The sequence below is a fragment of the Humulus lupulus genome, chromosome 3 (assembly GCF_963169125.1).
Source record: "Humulus lupulus chromosome 3, drHumLupu1.1, whole genome shotgun sequence".
Classification (NCBI taxonomy): Eukaryota; Viridiplantae; Streptophyta; class Magnoliopsida; order Rosales; family Cannabaceae; genus Humulus; species Humulus lupulus.
This window is the reverse complement of record NC_084795.1, coordinates 88,402,866-88,411,859: the sequence shown is the minus strand read 5'-3', so window position 1 is coordinate 88,411,859 and position 8,994 is coordinate 88,402,866. Positions and strand designations below refer to the sequence as shown.

Sequence of the window (8,994 nt, the reverse complement as noted above, 5' to 3'; positions counted from 1 at the left end):
GGCTAGTTTTGTAATAACCGTAGCTATTATTTTTTATAAGTTCCTTAATTATGACCATAGGTTAGTTTTATTATTTCATAGTTATAACTTGAGTGGTAGAATTTAAAAGATTGCTTTAAGTTTAATTATTTTAAGGTATGATTTCTATGACTTAGAAAATAATAATAATTTAGATAATTATAATTATTTATGATTAGTATTTATAAAGAATTTAGCATATGATTAAGTTAGTATATAGTTTTAAGTTTTTATTAAAAACATGTACACATATTACTTGGAGACTTAAGTTGTGTGCATGTGGCATTAAAATAAGTCACAAAATTTGAATTGCACTATGGTGGCCGAAATTCCCTATAGTTTTATTAGGTGGAAATTTCATGAATTGATTAAATAGGTAACTGAAGAACCAAGTTGAAGACAACAAAGTCATAGATGTGTAGTATAAAAATAGGATAGATTTTGACTCATTTTGAATTTACATGGACATGTGTCACACTAATTTTGAATAAAGTTACCAAGTTGAACCATTTGAAAACATTTGAACTTAAGAATGCATAGGTGTAGGCGTGAGCATGAGTTAGGAGAAGATAGTGGAGACTTTTGAATACTTCGGTTACTTGTTAGTGTATGTGTCATATTGAGAGGGCTTCCAGTAAAAACTAGTTGAATGGTGGGAGAAAAAATCAAGGAAATGAGTTGGGTTTGAAGCCTATAAATAGAGTCTTTCACATCACCGTTTTTCACACTAAAAAAAAAAAGCTTTGAAGCCTCTCCATTTTTGAAATATACATCTTCCAAAAGTTCTCATATTTTTTCCCCATAAACACACCATAGCCGAACAACTATAGCCCTTATAGTGCTCGGGAACTCTTTTTCTTCTATTTTATCTATAAAGCCTCAAACACTATAGGCATTACAAACCACTATATAGCTGAAATACACAAGCCTCTCAAACCTCTATATAGTCAAAATTACCCAAGTATCAAGCTCTTAGTAGTGTTGTTGGAGATAGGCACTTTTGCAGAGGATCGGGATTTTGGAAGTATTGATCTTTCGTTCTAGGGTTAAGGTATGACTTTTATAAGGTTTAGATTTTTTGAAAGTTTAATTATTATTATAGTCTCTAATCTTAAATCTTTTATGTTATATATAAGGTTTTGGGCGAGATCTATTAGCACAAGCAATCTCTTTTTCTTCTCTTATTCCACACTCAAGGTAAGGAAAATTAGGTAGTTTTAGTTATGACCTTTTAAGTATTCTGTATGACCCTAACATTTCAGGTACAAAAGAGATAAGTATGGGTGGACCTAAGGTGTTCAAAGAATTTTTATGATGGACCTAAGTGATGTCAGGTAGGCTCGGTTGCCGAAACTTGTATGACGGACCTAAGTGATGTCCGGGGCTTGATTTCCAACCCTTATAAACACTTATCTTTTGTTTTGCCTGTTTTTTTGTTGTGGCCTATGTATGATGAATTGAATATGTTTATGATTTAGAGTGTTATTATGACGTATGTATGACCAATAGAATATGTTTATGATTTAGAGTCTTATTATTACATATGTATGACCAATAGAATATGTTTACAATTTAGAGTGCTATTATGATCTATATATGACCAATAGAATTTGTTTATGACTTAGAGTTTGATTATGACCTAAAATGTATTATGATCTTGTATGATTAGTATAAATTAGTGTTATTATGAAATCTTGTTTGAACTTATGATATAATTTGCTATGAATATGTGATTGTATGCATTTTCCTTACTGGGCTTAGAAGCTCACTCGTTATGACATCATTGTGCAGATAATTGAGGTTAGAACGGCCAGTGGTGAGTGGGACCTAAGAGCTTAGTGATGTATTCGTGAGGGCCATGTAGCTGTTGGAATGATCAAGAGCCTAGGATTTTGATTATGAAGATTTTCTTTTAAGTATATTTATTTCTTTAAATTCGAATGTTGCTTAGTTAATTTTGTTAAAGACCTTATTTATTTTGTAAAAACATGAGATCCCTTTTCTTTATAGTATTTTCTTAAATAAATTAGCAACATTTATGTTTACAATTCAACGCTATGTTCTCGATAATATTATGAGAAATTAGGGCGTTATAAGTGGTAACAGAGCCACGGCTATATTGGTTCTGAACGTTCTCACGAAATACACACGAAAACTATAAAGGACCAACTCGCTACATGTTTTGAATATGTGAAATGATGTTTTTCCTTTGATGATTTATTTTTCATAATTTAACACAATGGACCCAATTTTTGTTAGAAAAGTTAAGGCAATAAGGCGAATAACCGACCCTGATGGTGAGACTAAATTCGTGAGGGTGTTTCTTAGAATTAATCGAATCCACAAAGAAATAGAAAATATTATTGCCAGTCACACAACTTTATTGAAAGTGCATGAGAAGATTAGTTCTCATGCACTCAGCCAAATTATCGCTAGCACAACCGAGTTTAAAGATAGTATGGAACAAGGTTTTACTTGAAGAAAGTGTACCAATTGAGGATAAATATGACATATTTATGGATATGTTCTCCCAAAATTTTAGAATTATTGAAGAAATCAATTTACCAAACGGGGAGATAGGTGAAAGAGTACACCAATTAGCAAATAATCTTAGGGAAGGATTTCTTAGTAATGTTCCTTTCACTTCAAGATTTATCTACACCCAAGATGATTATGAAGACTTCACGCAGGACATATTAGAAGAAGGGTCCAATGTGGAAGATTTGAAAGAAAAAAAAAAGTGCATGATCATTAGTATTCTTTTTAGAACTCTACTAGTTTGTAAATAAATTTTTATATTCAATAAAGTTTTTTATTTCTTTTATTTTATTATTTCAATGGTATTGTTTAGTAAATATTAAGATATTTTGAGTTTAATTGAAAGTGTAAAGTTTAAATTCCTCTCTTATGGGTTAGCCCATTTGTGAAGGCCTGTTGTTTTACATTATTAAATTGGACCTAATTAAAATAAATAACAATTAATAAAGCAAGGATTTAAATTCTTATCTTTTGGGTTCACGTGGAAGTTAGGGGGCCTGAGTAGTGGGTACGACATAATGAACCCAGCCCTCCTGTAACAACCCAAAATTACTAATAGGGCTTAGGGCCTTGATTAGCGTGCCAAGAGAGCATAATTGGTATATGTATGTTTAATTGGTTAAATGCGTGATTACGTGGAATGCATGATTGATATGATTATATGAATATGTGATATGCATGTTTACGAGTATTAGATATGCATGTGGGCCCTTTATAGCTTATAAGGGCATATTTGTAATTTTAGCCCGTTGAGGGCATACATGTGATTAAATGTGATAAATGATTGGGACCACATTATTATGTGGATATATTTGTAGTATATGGCTCGAGATGGTCGTAGTGAGTGAATTAGTGAAATAGTCACTGTGGGGTTTAATACCCGGCTCGGGGGAGCCTAGGGGTATTTTTGGAAATTTAGAGGATATTTTGGGGATTTATAGATATTGAATAAGTATGTGGTAATTAATTGGACTTGACAAGGTTAATTGATTAATTATAGGTACACTTGAGGAATTAACGGGAACTAGGAGCGGAATGACCATTTTACCCCTTAGTACCCTTAGAAGATTAATAGGCTTAAAGGGGCAAAATAGTCTTTTGTTTAAGCAAGGGATATACTCAGTAAAACTCCTAGGAATAGCCAGAAAGTGGTAGAAAACTCTCAACTCTCTCTCACCTCTCTCACTCACGGTTTTCTCTATCTCTCTCTCTCCCTCTCCATGTACCTTGAAGTTGAAGGAAAAAGAGAAGGAAAGTTAAGGTGATCAAGCTAGGAATTAAGCTGGAACTCAGAGGGAATTCAAGCTACGAATACTCAGAGAAATTGTTGAGGAATTAGGCTGCCACTTGAGGTGAGAATTCAAGCTAGAATCTCTAAATTATGCTGAAATAATGTTAAGGATTAAGTTTGCATGAGGTCTGGTTTTGTTAGCTAGATTTGGATTGAATTTGAGTGTTTTATAAGAGTGTGAATTTCTTATAGGATTAGGTATTTTGATTAAGTTGTGGGGATAAGAGTTCTACGTATGGTTCTAAGTTTGGTTGGGAGTTTGATTGAATTTTTGAGGTTTTTGGCTGGGAAGAGTGTGGAAGAAACCCAGAAATTTTGGGTACGTAGGGGCGCGCCGTGACCCAGCTCAGGGGCGCCACGACTCGCATGCCTAGATGGCCCTGGGTGGCTCTCTGTCTTGAAGGTGCACCTCGGCCCGCCTCCCCTTAATGCTAGAAGATTGAGTCTCTGACTTGGGGGCGCGCCGCGACCCTTAGGGCCAGGTCGCGGCCCGCCTAGGCGATTTTGCCTTAGGATGGTTTCTAGGATTGGTAAGGCTCTGGGTTCAAAATTAGGCGCTTGGGACGATTTCTACTACCCGGTTTAGTAGAAATCGAGGTCTCGAAGGCTAGCTTTTGTCTCTTAAGTATTTATGATTAGAAATTGATGATTACCCATTGGCCACTGTGACTAGGTCTATCACTAAGGCTCGGGAGTGAGGTTCGTGCTCGGGACCGTTCTGTATCCTCCACTCGGAATTCAAGGTAAGAAAATTGCACCCTCATGTGGCTGTGTTGGGACTGAGATTCCCTGTATCTGAGTATATGTGTTGTGTGACTATGATACTATTATGCGAAACATGAAATGAACGGCCTAAGAGAGCTGAGGTTGATGATTTGTGCACAAGACGCGACTCGGCCACTGTGAGTCGAGGTTAGCTAGATAAACAAAGGACTCGGCCTAAGCGAGTCGAAGTCAGTTGAGTAAAAAGAAGGCTCAGCCTAAGGGCGCCGACCTTGAGCACTTGTATATTGGTTGAGATATATTTATGAATGTACATGTTTAATATTGTCAGTTTGATGCTTATGATTTGTTGAAATTATGAATGACTGTCTTATGATTGATTGGATGCTATTACTGATTATGTATTTGTTGTTGTGGTTTTTTTCCTGGGCCTTGGCTCACGGGTGCTACGTGGTGCAGGTAAAGGCAAAAGTAAGCTGGGCCAACCATGAGTTGGAGAGCTCTGGGGACGAGGTGTACATCATGAGCTGCTCGTCCGCCACGGCCGAGGGAAAGTACAAGGACAGAGCCTAAAATTTGTATTTTTTCCCATTAGAGTGTCCACTAGGTATATATAACTTTTGATAATTGTAAATTTGACTCTTAAACCATGTTTTTGGGATCCCATGTACTAAACGTCTATTTTAGTGAAAATTAACCGTTTATTTTCGAAATCTTTGAAACCTAACCTGGTAATTGACCTTACACTACTACAAAAAAGACTTTTTAAGACTAGCATTGCAAGTCCTCTATTTGAGAGCCTTAAAAAGTGAGGGTTTTTAGGACTCGCGTTGAGAGTCCTAAAAGAATGTTAGTCCTAAAAACTTCCGTTGAGTGCCTTTAAGTAAGTTTTTAGGCGAGTCCTAAAAAATCGGGTTGAGTGCCTTTAAGTAATTTTTTAGGACTCGCAACGCAAGTCCTAAAAGAATGTTTTTAGGACTCGCAAGATTCTGTTGAGTGTCTTTAACTTAAGATTTTAAGACCCGCTTTGCATACCCTTAAAAGTAAATTTAAAAAAAAAAAAAATGCAGCTACAATTTTCATTTTGATTTTAAAAAAAATATACCCCATTGAGAGTCCAAAATGTATTAAATATGTTAGATTTCTAAATTTTTTCAAAGAAAATACAACAAAAATAATTTTTTATTAATTACTCAAAAGTATAATTTCAATATTTAGTCTACTCGGCTTACAAAATCATATTACATGATAGTTTATACTACAGTAAAATTCTATCATCACCAAATATTAAACAAGAAATTTATACAAAGTTAGTGAAATATACATTTTATTCTAAAAACTTCAACTACCAATGTTGTCGAGTATTGCGCCAAAGAAATGCATCTCATTATAGACCTGCACATTATAAAAAAGTTCTTTTTTTAATTTTAGGTTCATCAAATTTTTCAAAAGTTTGCCTAGAAACATAGAAACAAAAAGCAACTAATCACACTGAGACATTACCACATCGTAAGCCATATTCAGCCGAAGCCTTTCATCAAGTATAACTCCAGCATCCGGCCTCCTTAAAAGTTTATCCAAGCAACCACTGCAATTGAAATAAATAATGCTGTTCAGTGCATTAAAAAATGAGACAAGGGAGAGGCAACCAATTAATATGGACATCATGAAAGACAACATCAAACAATCTTATTACTTTTTTAAGTACTCTGTAACTATTGAAAAGCAATTACCTGGTCCAATTTTCTTTATTAAAGCGAGTTCATGCCACAAGATGTGTGAACCCTCCTCGCCAAGACAAAATTCACGGCTCAGTCTATTATTTATTGGCTCATTTTGGTCTATTATCGACATAGTATTAGCTGCATCAGGCCAAGGATTAGAAAATTCTGGGAGAGCATCTCTACAGTGAAGTGGTAGGATATGACATGGTTGATTGGAGTCCTTGACCAAGTGTGCAGAGTCCATAAGATTTGAAATTGGATCAGAAAATACTAGCCTTCGATGATCTCTAGAATTAGTGATATTCCGGGGAGCTCTTTTGAGAAAAGGTGATGCAAAAATTTCATGATTTTTCAGAGATGTGGGTGTAATGTTGTTCCTGTCAATGTAATTTAAATCAAAAGTTTCAGGTCTTCTTGAAACTTTTTTCTCATCTTGATTTTTACGAGTACCTATTAAAATGTTTGATCAGAAAATTTTCAAGTTAGTCATGATGTTGTAAATTTTCAAGGTGGTCATGATGTTGTATGAGCATGTTTGTTATCAAACCCTCCATAGAATAATTTGTTTCCTTTTTAATATATTATGCAAATTATTGTTAGACACTAATTCAGCCACACTTATTCATATCTTTTTGGTTTAACTTATTCATTCAACTCATAAATTTTAACATAACATTTGTTGGCTATAATTTCAGAGCAGTAAAAAAAAATCACAATTTATTTGTTTACTAGCAAACTCCTAATCATTTCTTGAACCACCCTGATTTTGAAGCTATGTTGGCTTCAACAAATGGATGAATGTGCAATGATAATACAATTACAACTTGAGTACTGAATAATATTCTATTGCATGCAACTGCCAGTATACCCAACGACTAGAACATGGATGATGAAATAAGGGACTTACCAGAAGAATTGTCGTCAAAAGCAAGAGACAGAGATCCAAATTCAATGAAATAAAGTTTTGCCAACATCTGAAAGTTCTGAACAGTCTTGACAGATTTAAATTTAGGATGGCAAAGTGGTGAAGAAACTGAAATGGACAATGCACTATTAAGTGAAGAGTCTGGCTGGCTAAGTACTCCTGCCATCTCAAGCAAATCAACCAAATATTCCCTGGAAGATTACACAAATATATCCAATGTTATTTATCATTCATGAAGAAACATATAACATTTCTAAAGTTTCTTTTAAAATCATAATAAACAAAGCAAACAGTTTTCTATGTAGCCAAAAGATAATCGGCCTTTCATAATACACTTTTTCTTGACCTTGCATGCCTAAATTAAAACCACCCAAAAATAATAGCTAGAACCGTGTGATCTATCTTTAAAAATATTAAACGAGACAACAAAGATTCATCCAAAAAAAAGATAGAGATAGAGTCATCAAGTCAAAATTACAAAACCAAACTCTGTTACTTTCTACCTTGCCTCTGAATGTTTTATAGCAGAATTCATTGAAAACTTTTATCAAACATATGGCAGCCACTCTCAGTTTTTTCTTTATATGTATAAATATACACAAGTGTGAGAAAGAGTGTATGACATACACAAATATAGTGAGACAAAGAGAGCAATAACAAGTTTGAGGGAGATAGTGATAGAGGCAAGAGCTAAAGAGTTCACAAATAAAAATTACTCGTAAACGAAAAAGTCAAAATCCCATACACACCAAACATGACAAACACTATAAAAAATCAAACAAAAAAACAAGTATAAACAATTTTGAAATCGAAACAGATCCGTTCATACCCAATGACCTAAAAATCAACTTAAAACATTAAATTATAAACTCAGATTTCAGAAAGGAAAAAAAGAGAAAAAAAATACCTCCATCCCAGACGCACCCATGGCACCGTCGAAAGCCACTCCTCTGCTAAGCACCCAGATTGTTGCATCCACTCCTTCGCGCCTGAGAGAGGAAGAACGAATGAGAGAATGAGAAAGAGAGGGAGTGCGAGGCGAGTGATATGAGAGAGAAGAGTAGACAGTACATAAATTTCAACGTGTTACTGTGAGTGGAAAGGAAAAAAAATAGAAAAATAAGAAACTAAACCTACATTGTTGATTATTCGGTCAAGCCCCGTCCCCGTCCCCGCCCCCGTCGCTGTCTCCATCGAGACTCCCACACCAGCCACCTGCAAGAGAATACTTAGAGAGAGATCTGAGAGGTTAGATGTGAGGGAGATAAAGAGACGAGAAGCAAGAGGGTGAGGATAAGAGAAGAGAGTTGAGGGAATGAGATAGGTTACTTTAGAGAAAATAAAAAAAGGAAATTTGTATTTCAATTGCCGCCTGTTATTTCATTTGGCTCCAAACTTTCACCACCTATATATATTCATATAATTTAGACTATTTATTAATGTTTTTACAATATTTTTCAATTTAATAAAACAATTTTTTTTTAACTAATACAAATTTTATAAATATATTAAAGAATAATATAATTAATTTTATAAATAGGTTAAAGAATAATAAATTTAAGTGTTGATATAAAAATTATTATAAATACAAAAGTTAATAATATGAAAAATTTAGGAAAAAAAATCTAGTTTTAACAGTTTTTATGCTCTTTTACTTAACAATTTTAAGGACTTGCTTTGAGAGTCTTTAATACTCTTTTAGGACTCGCAAAGCGAGTCTTTAAAAGTCATCATTCCTAATTTTTTAGCTCAGGTGTTTTTAGGACTAGCAAAGC

At 34.3% G+C, this 8,994-nt stretch overlaps 1 protein-coding gene across 1 annotated transcript; it reads right to left on the bottom strand.

Moving 5' to 3' along the window:
- Positions 1 to 5,734: 5,734 nt before the first annotated feature.
- Positions 5,735 to 8,344, bottom strand: LOC133821240 (serine/threonine-protein kinase CTR1-like). Its single transcript, XM_062253666.1, has 3 exons — positions 8,127 to 8,344; positions 7,202 to 7,410; positions 5,735 to 6,158 (listed from the first exon to the last, which is right to left on the bottom strand). Exons 1-3 carry the CDS (start codon positions 8,192 to 8,194, stop codon positions 6,136 to 6,138), a joined length of 300 nt encoding a protein of 99 aa, XP_062109650.1. The 5' UTR covers positions 8,195 to 8,344; the 3' UTR covers positions 5,735 to 6,135.
- Between the last annotated feature and the right edge of the window lie 650 nt (positions 8,345 to 8,994).